At 42.3% G+C, this 14533-nt stretch overlaps 1 protein-coding gene across 2 annotated transcripts in view; it reads right to left on the minus strand.

Annotated features, from left to right (window-relative positions):
- Window positions 1-8631: 8631 nt before the first annotated feature.
- The window catches only part of tars1 (threonyl-tRNA synthetase 1), a 34422-nt gene continuing 28520 nt past the window's right edge, over window positions 8632-14533 (minus strand). The window contains exons 18-19 of one of the 2 annotated variants that reach the window (XM_012953856.3): window positions 13628-13742; window positions 8632-9803 (exon numbers count right to left, since the gene is read on the minus strand). In XM_012953856.3, the coding sequence (XP_012809310.1) occupies window positions 9655-9803; window positions 13628-13742 (264 nt within the window). In that variant the 3' untranslated portion in view covers window positions 8632-9654. 2 annotated transcript variants of the gene reach the window in all.

The raw sequence follows: 14533 nt of genomic DNA on the forward strand, positions 1-14533 counted from the left end.
GGGGGAGAAGCATCCATAGTTTCAGGCTGGTAGCAGGGAGTGGGCCTGGGTCGGCAGGACTTTTGTCCTGCGGCCCACTTGACCCAGCCCCAGTTGGAATTACAGTACATAAGCCTCTGACTGATTCAGTTTTAATTGACAAAGAAATACTAAACTAAAGACAATAAAAGATGCAAATAACATTTGTTTCCATTTTTGACACCATTTCCCAGCACCTAATTTGTATTTCGGCTCCATCCAGGGCCTGTACCTGTGCTCCGTCTCTATACAGTGCCTGATGTTTGTATTTCGGCTCCATCCAGGGCCTGTACCTGTGCTCCGTCTCTATACAGTGCCTGATGTTTGTATTTCGGCTCCATCCAGGGCCTGTACCTGTGCTCCGTCTCTATACAGTGCCTGATGTTTGTATTTCGGCTCCATCCAGGGCCTGTGCCTGTGCTCCGTCTCTATACAGTGCCTGATGTTTGTATTTCGGCTCCATCCAGGGCCTGTACCCGTGCTCCGTCTCTATACAGTGCCTGATGTTTGTATTTCGGCTCCATCCAGGGCCTGTGCCTGTGCTCCGTCTCTATACAGTGCCTGATGTTTGTATTTCGGCTCCATCCAGGGCCTGTGCCTGTGCTCCATCTCTATACAGTGCCTGATGTTTGTATTTCGGCTCCATCCAGGGCCTGTACCTGTGCTCCATCTCTATACAGTGCCTGTGCCTGTGCTCTCCCTGCCCACGCTGCTTTCTGCTCACAAAATCTGCGATTTGCAACCAATGGTCGCACAAAAGATCGTTCCAATCAGCCACTAATGTTCAGGGCTGAAACGGCAGATAAGGAGGTAGAAACAATAGGATTTCTACCTCCTTCTGCCGATTCAGCCCTGACGGCAGATTTTGCTCAGGTGCCTTCTATGGCGCCCAATCAAAATCTTTTAACCTTGCCGATCGGCGAGTCGACCGATATCAGCAGCTTCCTGCGATATCGGTCGACTCGCCGACTTGCCATACATGAGGTTTCGTACGATATTATCGGTGCGTGTATGGCCAGCTTAAGCCTTCCCTTGTTATTGATTTCCGGTTCTGACTTCTACACCTGCTGCCTGCTCACGCAGTGGAACCTTTGTTGGCTGAAGCAGTGAATTGGATTAATAACTTTATGCAAAGGGTATGCGGAAAAAAACTGACCAAATGATTAGCAACGTGTTCATAGGATTCATATTCTATAGGGCAGTGATCCCCAACCAGTGGCTCGGGGCAACATGTTGCCCCCCAACCCCTTAGATGTTGCTCTCAGTGCCCCCAAACCAGGGAGTTATTTTTGAATTCCTGACTTGGGGGCAAGTTTTGGTTGAATAAAAACAAGATTTCCTACCAAATAAAGCCCCTGTAAGCTGATAGTGTGCATAGAGGCCCCTAATAGCCAATCACAGCCCTTATTTGGCTCCTCCATTAACCTTTATGGTGCTTGTGTTGCTCTCCAAGTCTTTTTACATTTGACTGTGGCTCACGAGTAAGAAAGGTTGGGGACCCCTGCTATAGAGCATAGACACATATTTCCTGTAAAACAATATACGTACATATAAAGCTGACCACTACAAAAAATTGATAAATTATTATTTTTGTTTATGGCTGACTCTAAAAAAGCATTCTTTTATTATTGGTTAAAAGAGGAAACCCCTCCTATAACAGAAATTATTTCTTATCTTAATCAGCTGAGCTGGCAAGAGGCCATCAAAGCAAAAACAAGTAAACCTAAATGTGCCTCGAATGTGACTATTGTTGTACAAACTATATTTAAATCATTTGTCATTATTTATCCTACATAAATCCAAAAAGTAGGAAAAAAATCTTCAGCAGATTTACTGCAAAACCATTTATTGTGTTACCACTACCCACAATAAATGGTTTGCAGTAAATCTGCTGAAGCTTTTTTTTCCTACTTTTTGGATTTTTGCAGTTGTATTTGGTTGCAGCACAGAGCAACAACTAGGAGGTAAAGCTTTTTTTGTATTTTATACAAAGTTCACCAATAATTTTCTATTTTTAATTTTCTATTTTATTCATCCTACATGTTTATTGCAAAACTTCAATAAAATGTTTAAAAAAAAAAAAGCTGCCAACCTAGACACAGGGCCTCGGGTGCCTATATATAGCTCCGGGATGATACAGACCATCCTATAAGCACTAAGTATGAGGTTGAATTTTGTTCATTGGCCTTTAATTATATCATAATGGTTCATACCAATGACAATGACCCACTGACAAGATCTAACACTTCATGAACTGTTAGTGGCATCAGAGTAGGTGGAAAAATACCTCCCAAGGCAAGGTTTTGCCCTACCTTATGCCAAAGGTGCAGCTGATCTCTGGTCATATTTTTCATAGACTGGCACATCCTTTGTTGCGTTCGCTTAGGAAGATCCTGCCAAGCAGGGGGACTATCAAGCCGGCAGCTGCTGAATCAGTAATTGGCTCAGAGCACAACAAAACTGGATATTTAGAGGTTAAACACAGATACATTTAGTATTTGGTGCATCCCTAGATACTTGTCACGGGGTCACGGCTACTAAACTCCAGAAAATCCCCTGCCATAGATAATACTGCGAATTGCCTCTGCTAAAACACACAGAGAGACAGTTATCGGTAAATGATCAGCATTGTCTATTTTAGTAGCCACGACAAGTAGCTGCTACTAGTAGCTCTGTGTGTCTTCACCCTTACCAGAATCATCTAAATGCATAAGTCTCTGCTTATCCCCCCAGGGTATCTCTTCCACCAGCAAATACATCTGTTTCACAATCTCTAATAATCACCAAGTGGGGCTACACAAATGTGTACTTGTGAATTCCTCTGCAGTGGCTTGTTTAATGCATTCCAAACCAATTCCACCCTGTATGGCCATTACCTATGGCACTGCCCCAAGCCCCTGCATTTAGCATGGTTTCACCCAAGCCACATAGGGACCAATGGGCTCCATTCACTTATCCATTCCCCTCCAGTGAGAAGCATAAACTGCCACTATAAGGGAATGTACAAGGAAACACCAAAGAACCCTAAAATGATTATCTGTCTATATTCACAAACACATGACACCATATTTGCCTCCCCATTAAATACTAGGCTTTTTGTTTGAGATTATCCCTAAAGGGAATAAGAAGTCCATGTTGGTTTCCAAGTGTGTCTCACAATATCACTTGCAGTTTGTCTTCTATTCCATTCGTATATCATTTCTGGAAGAAGAAGTGCCCCTGACAATATCTTCCCTGGCTGAGATAAACAGCTTCAAAATTCCATTACCTACGCTCTGTGGCCTCTTTGACAAGATGGAGATGAAGCATTTGTGCTGCGCTAATCATTTTGTATTTGTTTGTGTGAAACTATTTCCATGTTTATAATCCTGGCGCAGCTCCTCAGGCAGAAAACAATCCATTATTTATGCAACATGGCACTTTAATTCCAAATATTGAAGGAAGTTCTAGGCCGACGTTGAGTTAAGGGGAGATAAAATACAAACAGTGTTGCACAAACAATAAAAACGTGCTTATTGTACAGTATATATGTATGTGTATGTGCATGTTTGTGGTCACTGAGCCACCTGGCATACTAACTAGTGATGAGCGAATCTGTTCCGTTTCACTTTGCTGAAAAAATTGCAAAACTTTGCAAAAATTCCCTAAACGGGGAAAAAATTGCAAAACGTGAAAAAATGAAAATTGTTCCAAATTCTTTCGCAGCAAATATTTGCGCTGGTTTCACAAAACACTCCACCAACGAAATGCGGAAAGTCACCCCGAATCGATGCCTGGCAAAAAATTTTGCTCATCACTGATACTAACGGATCGGTATAAAGCTAGTTAGTAAACTGCACATGAATGGTGATCAAAAGGGGGGAATTCACAGGGAAATTCTGCATTTCACCATTGGCGAATTTGTCTGTAGGAAAGTGCTGCAAAAATTTGCCAAGCAAAAAAATGCAGGGGATAAAGCAGTGGTCGTGGCAAAGAAGTCAAGGTCACATCAACAAAAATATGTGCGTGACAAAAAAGATTGTGTAGTAGCCGCAGATAAATCTATAAGTTCAGCCCCTGGCCCCACCCCCTTCACCCTCAATCCACCCAGAACCCGCCCAAAACTTTCCTTTCCTTCTTCTCCTTCACTTATCCTCCTAACGTCAGATCCCCAACCCCTTTTGTCACTGCCCCGCCCCCTTTTACATCAAGGCCCATCCCTTTTGTTTCTGTTCCCCCCCGGTGGCCAGTAAATTTATATTAAAAAGAAGGAAACCCTACATCTAGCCGGCCCAGTCTGACCCTGTGGGGGTTTTAGCTCACAGTTCCTTGTGGCTAGTGATGGGCGAAATGTTTCACCAGGCATGGATTTGCTGTGAATTTCCGTGTTTCCCCATTGGCGGATTGTCTTGTGAAACAGATGAAAAATTTTGCTCTGTCGCGGACGTCAAAAGAATAGTCACATGGGCAAAATTGTCACAAGAATAGTCGCGCGTCCAAAATTGTCACAAGAATAGTTGCGTGTCCAAAATTGTCACAAGAATAGTTGCGTGTCCAAAATTGTCCCAAGAATAGTTGCGCGTCCAAAATTGTCACAAGAATAGTCGCACGACCAAAACTGTCGCAAGAATAGTTGCGCGTCCAAAATTGTCGCAAGAATAGTCACACGACCAAAAATTGTCGCAAGAAAAGTCGCAGGCGACAATTTTTTTTTTCTGCCCAAATTTTCGCTTTTTTGCAAATTTTTTAAATATTCGCGAATTTATTGGCGAAGCAAAACGGGACCGAATCGCTCATCTCTACTTGTGGAGCCCTACTAACAGCAATGTGTTTGTTACTAATACTATGGCATTACTATTTGGAGAACAGTAGTGATGAGCAGGTATGGATTCGCAGCAAATTTCCGCATTTCGCCATTGGCGAATTGTTTTGCGAAATGAAAATTAATTGTGCGTCCAAAAAAGGTTTGGTTGTGTCAAATTGGGTGCGGTCGCATCAAAAGTGGCGAAAAAAAAAATAATGCGTGCAACAAGAAAGTCGCGTGACAAATGCGTTTCACGGATTTTTCACTGTTTCGCGAGTTTTCCAGACGTTTCGTAATTTTTTGGGCAAAATAAAATGGAACAGATTCGCTCATCACTAGAGAAAAACAACATTTTCGACAAGATGATCATTTTAATACAATCCATAGTTCCATTTTTAGAATGCAGCAAATACATAGAGAATATTTCAAAAATCAGATTTGTGTATTGAACAGATGTGAGAAATAAATATGAACAGATGTGACAATAAACCTGTACAGAAATGGGGCGGAATATAACAATTTGCCTTTCCCATAGTAAATGTGATGCTATTGTTCCTCTCATACAGTTCCAGTTATAATGGGCAGCGCTGACGAGCTTTGACCATAATGATCCTTTATCCTTTACACCAAAGCTGATATAATTATATTATTTACAAACCTTGCCATTTCCATTTTCTGAAGAACATAAAAATGCAGGAATTCTCTCCCCGTCACTTCTCTAATATGATTAGCATTTACTTTGCAGAGAGAATGGGAAATGTCACTGTGTTATTTCTTAGCCTTTCTACACAACAAAATAAAGAAACAATACAGAATATTTCTTTTCAGACTTAATATGTAACTGGTTTGCGCCACACATTTATAGCCATAGAATAATACTGCATAGACCTTGTATAAATAGTAAATGCTGCTATACAATTGTATAAAATTATTTTTAATGCTAAATATCTCCATGTACAGGTATGGGATATATTATCCAGAATGGGACCTGGATTTTCCAAATAGAAGGTAATTTGGCCTTGCTATAATATTAGGGGTATAAAGTCTCTTAGCTAAACTGTAAAACTACTTCTTTATAGTAATTTTGTGCACAATTGGCTTTTAAAGAAGAAGTGAAAGGTAAAAATCAGTGGGGGCTGCCATATGTTATTGCTATATTTTAAGCAGTGACCAGACTCATAAAGGTCCTGGAAATCTGCATTACAAGAAATGATGCACCGACTAGTCCCACATTTCTACAAACCCATGGCAACTAGCCACAAGCTTGTATACAAACATTAGAAACCTTTACTCACATCTTTCCTGACCAGAACATCAGATACTTCATGTTTGGAAAGTGACCAGCAGGTGGCACTGTTATAAGAAAATGCATTTATATTTACAGTACAGGTATCAGACCTGTTATCCAGAATGCTCAGGACCTGGAGTTTTCCGTGATAAGCGATCTTTCTGTAATTTGAATCTCCATAACTTAACAAATAATTTAAATATTGAATAAACCCAATAGGGCTGTTCTGCCCCCAATAAGGGGTAATTATATCTTAGTTGGGATCAAGTACAGGTACTGTTTTATTATTACAGAGAAAAGGGAATCATTTAACCATTAAATAAACCCAATAGGGCTGTTCTGCCCCAATAAGGGGTAATTATATCTTAGTTGGGATCAAGTACAGGTACTGTTTTATTATTACAGAGAAAAGGGAATCATTTAACCATGAAATAAACCCAATAGGGCTGTTCTGCCCCCAATAAGGGGTAATTATATCTTAGTTGGGATCAAGTACAGGTACTGTTTTATTATTACAGAGAAAAGGGAATCATTTAACCATTAAATAAACCCAATAGGGCTGTTCTGCCCCCAATAAGGGGTCATTATATCTTAGTTTGGATCAAGTACAGGTACTGTTTTATTATTACAGAGAAAAGGGAATAATTTAACCATTAAATAAACCCAATAGGACTGTTCTGGGTTTACTTCACCTTTAAACGAATTGCTTGGGGCTGGAGCAACCAGCCCAGACACTGGGGGAGCGATATACCTTTATGGTTCCTGTTGTGTTGACTGCTTGATCCAGTGTGGTGGTTGTGAATGTAGAGTCTAGTCTAGAGAGCACAGATTTACATTTGCAGAGAAGACTTCTGTATCTCCAATGCCATTTAATGACCCAGGCTTGGTGCACCCAGACCTTTATCAGTGTTATTTTGCCATAGATAATTGCATTTTCAATACTCAGCCTAGTCTTAACACTCAATGAATGAATCATGGCTTAGGCTCAGTTTGCATTAAAGCCCCAGCACATGTGTGTTTGTTTACCATTTCCATTTCACTGATTATATTTTTAAACAGGTATGTGTGTGTCTGAAGGTTGGTAAACCCAACTAAAGCTAGATCTAGTTGGCAATAGGATAAAACATAAAAGCTTATTGAATGACAATAAAAGGAAGTTGCTTGTAATGACAACAGCTGAGATTTCTTTCTATTGCAATCGATGAGTCTGGAACTATGAATGAAATACAGACACTCAGTCTAATACGTTATATGTAAAACAATCAATCAAAAAGAGAGGGGATTGTTAAAGGGATACAGTCATCATGTACTTCTTATTTCTAAATGACACTGTTACATAGCAAATAGTTCACTCTGCCATTTAAAATGTTATTCTTGAACCAACAAATGTATTTGTAGCTGTAATATTGGTGTGTAGGCGCCATCTCAGTGCATTGTGCCTGAGTCTGAGCTTTCAGCCGGCGCTACACATTAGAACTATTGTTTCTCCTACTCCCATGTAACTGGAGGAGTCCCAAGCCAGACTTGGATTTCTTACTATTGAGTGCTATTCTGATACCTACTGGGAGCTGCTATCTTGCTCCCTTCCCATTGTTCTGCTGATCGGCTGCAGGGAGGGGGGGGGGGGAGATATCGCTCCAACTTGCAGCGCAGCAGTAAAGTGTGCCTGAGTCTGAGCTTTCAGAAGGAGCCAGCGCTACACCATAGAACTGCTTTCAGCTAACCTATTGTTTCTCCTACTCCCATGTAACTGGAGGAGTCCCAAGCCGGACTTGGATTTCTTACTATTGAGTGCTATTCTGATACCTACTGGGAGCTGCTATCTTGCTCCCTTCCCATTGTTCTGCTGATCGGCTGCTGGGGGGCGGGGGGATATCACTCCAACTTGCAGCGCAGCAGTAAAGTGTGCCTGAGTCTGAGCTTTCAGAAGGAGCCAGCGCTACACATTAGAACTGCTTTCAGCTAATCTATTGTTTCTCCTACTCCCATGTAACTGGAGGAGTCTCAAGCCGGACTTGGATTTCTTACTATTGAGTGCTATTCTGATACCTACTGGGAGCTGCTATCTTGCTCCCTTCCCATTGTTCTGCTTATCGGCTGCTGGGAGGGGGGGGGGGGATATCACTCCAACTTGCTGTGCTCTGAGGTTTATCAGAGCACAGGTCACATGGCTGTGGCACCCTGGGAAATGAAGAATATGGCTAGCCCCATGGGAAAAACAGATTACAATGAAGGATTCTGCTGGAGAAGCTCTATTAACTGATGGGTTTTGGAAAAAAATGTTTTCCATGACAGTATTCCTTTAGAAATGAAAGAACAGTTGTTTATGAATTAGCTGCTATATCGGCTTTGGTTTCCCAGCACGGCTTTGTGCAGCAGTAGGTGGTCACTTCAAAGGGAACAGAGATCTCAGGCCCAAAGCATGTTGGGTAAGATATGAATTATCAGTCGGTCAAGGGACACGTTCAGAGGGTACAGTTTTCCTTCATTCTCCCACTTACTCTATTGAAAAATGTAACATAAATATGAAGAAGAGACCACATTTTTTTTACCAAAGGTTTTTTTTATTAAGATTTACTTCAATTTTCAATTTACTTTTTTGTAGAATGAAAATGTCTTAAAGGGATGTAACAGGAGAAGAACTTGTTCATGCTGCTTCCATTGTTTCTGATGACTTACACAAATGCCTTTGGTCTCATTAACACAGACCCAGGTCGCTCTGTTGTCCCTAAAGGGGATGCCTACGCTCAAATAAACATTAAGGGGTATATTTATCATGCTGTGTAAAAAGTGGAATGAAGCATTAACCAATCAGCAATTAGATTTCAACAGTTAGAAAACCAAAGCAAAGCATCTGATTGGCTGCTATGAGCAACATCTCCGTTAATGCTTCACTCCACTTTTAACATTATACATAGGGGTATATTTATCAGGTTGTGTAAAAAGTATCTAAAGACAATTAAATTGTTCTTTTTGTTGTAGTTTTTGAGTGATTCTCTGCAGCCCTACAAATTGCAAAGTGCCCTATGGTTCCAGGGTGGGGGACACGGAAAGCAATAAATAACAATCCAGCTATGCAATCTCCTTTCTAAGAAGACAAAATTTGTAATTACGGGTTAAGAAACACAGTGGTCGACTGTCTCAGAAAGTCCCTCCCTACATCAAACTGCACCTTAAAAGTAAACTTTGCCTCGAAGTCTAATCCTGGCGGAAGCATTTATTCCTACAATCATTCAAGCAACAGCGAAACCAACTACAGGCACCAAATATCCAGATCTAGAAGATAAAATGAGTGCTAGAAAAATAAAGACTATTATCTGTAAGTCAAAAAGCCTCAGGGCCAGCGGGATACCATGTCCAACACCAGTAACCAAGATCTGAAGAACATACAAATATGGCTGCTCCCCACCCCCTGAGAAAAGCATTTGCTACGAAGCACAAGACATTATTCCTATTACAAGTGATTGGAGGAATAGTTTGTTTTTTGGCTCATTTAATCGTTCCTCGTTCTACGCGGTGAGATTCCGTTGGAGCTGGATCCGCAGTTCTGGAAGCATTATTGGGATTAGAATTCTTCTTCTGAGTTTTTGGATCGTGAATCCTTGAGCTGAAGCAGTCTCTCGATGGTCTCTGCGATGGTGCGTTCACCGTGGACCTTGTTGTCTCGGGTGCGAATGTTTACTGTTCCGCTGGCTTTCTCCTTCTCTCCGATCACTACAAAACATTAAAGATCAAGTGGTTTAATGGGCGTGGATTCATGGAGAGACTGGTGTCTCTGGGTAGAATTGATGTGCACCAATCGGATGAGATAAAAGCCAAAAACATTAAATAATAATGTGATACAATACAAGGTGTGGTTTTTCATTATCATCAGGCCATGAATTAGGGAGCAATGCACCCCTATTATGGAATATATACACAGTAACATAGTAAGTTAGGTTAAAAAAAAGACACACATCCATCATGTTCAACCATAAAGCCTATATATAACCTGCCTAACTGCTAGTTGATCCAGAGGAAGGCAAAAAACCCCATCTGAAGCCTCTCTAATTTGCCACAGAGGGGAAAAAATTCCTTCCTGACTCCAAGATGGCAATCGGACCAGTCCCTGGATCAACTTGTACTAAGAGCTATCTCCCATACCCCTGTATTCCCTCACTTGTACTGAGAGCTATCCCCCCTACCCCTGTATTCCCTCACTTGTACTGAGAGCTATCTCCCCTACCCCTGTATTCCCTCACTTGTACTGAGAGCTATCCCCCCTACCCCTGTATTCCCTCACTTGTACTGAGAGCTATCCCCCCTACCCCTGTATTCCCTCACTTGTACTGAGAGCTATCTCCCCTACCCCTGTATTCCCTCACTTGTACTGAGAGCTATCCCCCCTACCCCTGTATTCCCTCACTTGTACTGAGAGCTATCTCCCCTACCCCTGTATTCCCTCACTTGTACTGAGAGCTATCTCCCCTAACCCTGTATTCCCTCATTTGTACTGAGAGCTATCTCCCTTACCCCTGTATTCCCTCACTTGTACTGACAGCTATCCCCCTTACCCCTGTATTCCCTCACTTGTACTGAGAGCTATCTCCCATACCCCTGTATTCCCTCACTTGTACTGAGAGCTATCCCCCTACCCCTGTATTCCCTCACTTGTACTGAGAGCTATCTCCCCTACCCCTGTATTCCCTCACTTGTACTGAGAGCTATCTCCCCTACCCCTGTATTCCCTCACTTGTACTGAGAGCTATCTCCCCTACCCCTGTATTCCCTCACTTGTACTGAGAGCTATCTCCCCTACCCCTGTATTCCCTCACTTGTACTGAGAGCTATCTCCCATACCCCTGTATTCCCTCACTTGTACTGAGAGCTATCCCCCCTACCCCTGTATTCCCTCACTTGTACTGAGAGCTATCTCCCCTAACCCTGTATTCCCTCACTTGTACTGAGAGCTATCTCCCCTAACCCTGTATTCCCTCACTTGTACTGAGAGCTATCTCCCCTACCCCTGTATTCCCTCACTTGTACTGAGAGCTATCTCCCCTACCCCTGTATTCCCTCACTTGTACTGAGAGCTATCTCCCATACCCCTGTATTCCCTCACTTGTACTGAGAGCTATCCCCCATACCCCTGTATTCCCTCACTTGTACTGAGAGCTATCTCCCCTACCCCTGTATTCCCTCACTTGTACTGAGAGCTATCTCCCCTACCCCTGTATTCCCTCACTTGTACTGAGAGCTATCCCCCCTACCCCTGTATTCCCTCACTTGTACTGAGAGCTATCTCCCCTACCCCTGTATTCCCTCACTTGTACTGAGAGCTATCTCCCCTACCCCTGTATTCCCTCACTTGTACTGAGAGCTATCTCCCATACCCCTGTATTCCCTCACTTGTACTGAGAGCTATCTCCCATACCCCTGTATTCCCTCACTTGTACTGAGAGCTATCTCCCCTACCCCTGTATTCCCTCACTTGCTAAAAAGCCATCCAGCCCCTCCTTGAAGCTATATAATGTATCAGCCAGTACGACTGATTCAGGGAGGAAATTCCATAATTTTCCAGCTCTCACAGTAAAAAATCCATTCCGAATATTTAGATGGAACCTCCTTTCTTCTAAATGGAGTGATTCATTTATGGAAGCCATACAGTGTGCAAATAACCATGTTTTTTAACCGCAATGGAGTGTTTATTCCCCAGAAATGCCGCTACAATATGGGCAATATCTGCGTCTATTTGTGTTGGTAAATTACCCTTTATAAGGCATTGAGGAGTCATGGGAGTAATGTGACCAGACACCATATATAAGGATTATATTACATGTTATTCATGCCCATTGCACTTTTGTAATGTGTGTGAAACAATAACATAACTTAAAAGGACAACATGAGCTATTTCTAAGCAGACCATACATTCATTTAATTTCCCTAAAAATGGTAAATAAAACATGTCATTCTGGAAGGGAGACTTGTTTAGTTGCATATTTGTGTTGTATGATATAAGAGAGGGCAGCAAATGAGTCACATGCTCAGATGAAATAATGCTCTCCAGTGGCTCAATGGCTGGAGGGTTGCATGGCTTTATCAGGTTCCAGCCTCTGAAAGGCCGATTATACCCTGCAGTATTGTGCTTAGTACTGCAGAACATCAGTTATGGCGGGGGGTCCCCAACCATTATTACTACTGAGCCACAGTCAACTGTAAATACACTTGGGGAGCAACACAAGCACCATAACAGTTCAGAATGTAAAACCCATAGCACAGTGAGTATTCTGAGGCTTCACGAGAGAATATAATCCCCTTAACCAAGTCTAGCATATCCTACAGGCATGATATTACGTGGGGCAGGCCAGTGCAAGTTGGTAGATCGCTGGAAACTGTATTTTCCTTTTTGAGGTTTTGTTAGTTTGCCATAAAATAGAATCATGTTAATGTCCCCTAATGCAAACCTGATTATAGAGGCAGCATCCATCGGAACCACCATTTTCTTATTTACTCACTTTATTTATTTACTTAAATGCTTTCCTTTGCGCTCAGATGCCAACTGTCTCTGTGTGACATTGGCCGCTGCACAAATACTCCCTTTATCTGCATGATTTCAGTGAAAGTTGTCAAGTTCTATGAGGAATTGTGCATTTTAGCTATAACTGTGACCTTGGAACATTCTGATTGGAACGCGTTATTCTTTTGTGTATGTAACACAAACAGTAGCATGATAATTAGCATATTAAGAGAATTGCCTATACTCATTAAACAACGAGAGGGAAGAACTATGGGTTTGCACACTGCATGGCAATGGGGAACAAACAACACTAACACAAAGTTACATGGGGTAAGGTCATCAAACGAGCAGATTATTGCCCTATTCAGCCCCTAGCCACAGAGGTCCTGGCCAATGGGATTTTATAGACAGATTTATGATCTAGGCATTTTTTGGCTAGCTATTGGTGGGGTAGGCCAATAAACTACCAACTCAGCCAGGCCCAGACTGGCAATCTGTGGGTTCTGGCAAATGCCAGAGTGGCTGCCATAGACAGTCACTATTTATTGGGCTGAGGGGGGATGTTTGGGCCTCTGTGTCCTGGAAATATCAGGGCCGATTTTGAATCCCAGTCCAGGCCTGGAGTGTCAGCAGTTTCTATTGGCCTGTGTATGGCCGGCTTTATAGCCAAGTTATTGACTACAGGCAAGAATAATGTGATAACTGCCATTGCCGGCCAGTTCCTACTTAATGGCTTTGGGGACAGATTTCAAGGTATTTGAATGCCATATTTTACAAATGTGCGAATGATCAAATTTCGCTGAATATGTCACAAACCCACAGAAACATTTTATAAATAAACCTGAGCGCGTGATAGAAAGAGCAGATATTGGGCCAGCCCCTCAGTATGTGTATGTTATTAACAGGAGGGTACGTATAATGTATAGGCAATAAAGGAATAAATTCACGGGCCTGACAGGGCGGCCAGCAGCAATCTAATTCAATCACCAATGGTTCATCACTAGGCTGAGTCCTTAAGAAACAGAAGGTTATGATCCCGTACCGAGAATGAAGTTGTACTGCGCAAGCTGTGCGTTTCTGATCTTCTTATTGAGAGTGCAGCCGGGGTCCAAATCAACGTCAGTCATAAGCCCAGCCCGGTGGAACTGCTCTCTGACCTGTTTTGTGGAGAACAAACAATCAATGATAATGAACGACAACTGACGGATGAATGCAGCTCCAGCAGCAAAGTTCAGGGACTGAAGCTTATTGCTATGTGAGATCCCTGCTGGGGCAGGCTTTCATGCAGAGTGACCATCTATTATCATACCCCCCATCCCCGGGCTCAGGTTAAGTAAAAGGAAAAACGTTTGTGCACGTTATGATCTCTTCTACTATTTCCCAACCGGGGTAGTTTATTTGGGAAAGAAAAAGCAATTTTTAATCATAAATCAATGACTCAGCCTGAATAACCATGTTATATGGACAAGTAATAGACTTGAGATGGGAGTTTGTCTGAGTTTCAGCTGTGCCCAAAAGCTCTGTCAGGGGGAATCCTGTGCACCTCGCTTCCTAATCCCCCTTACAAATATGTTTATATTTAGCCCTTACTGAAACTGTGCTCAATGTGGCTACCCAAGTCAAGATGTTTATAGGTGTTTATATATGTTTATATCTGGGCAGTTTTACGAAGATATCAGTTAGGCAGCCCTTTAAAAAGAACCCCATACGTGGGCCAATAAGCTACTTGTTCTGCAAGGGCCAAGTTAGCATCTTTAATCAGCCTGTGTTTAGCCAGTTTTAGCCATAGGAGATGATGGGATGCTGGAAGGTACAGCTGAGCTAAAAACTCCCACATTCATATTGTGCTTAGTGTGTGTTGCAGTCACACAACTGGCAACTCCAACAATAGTTAGTGGGACAAAGAAATTGCAATAAGAATGATTTAGCCAGAAGTGCGAGACATTGG

This window comes from Xenopus tropicalis, chromosome 1, assembly GCF_000004195.4.
Source record: "Xenopus tropicalis strain Nigerian chromosome 1, UCB_Xtro_10.0, whole genome shotgun sequence".
Lineage (NCBI taxonomy): Eukaryota > Metazoa > Chordata > Amphibia > Anura > Pipidae > Xenopus > Xenopus tropicalis.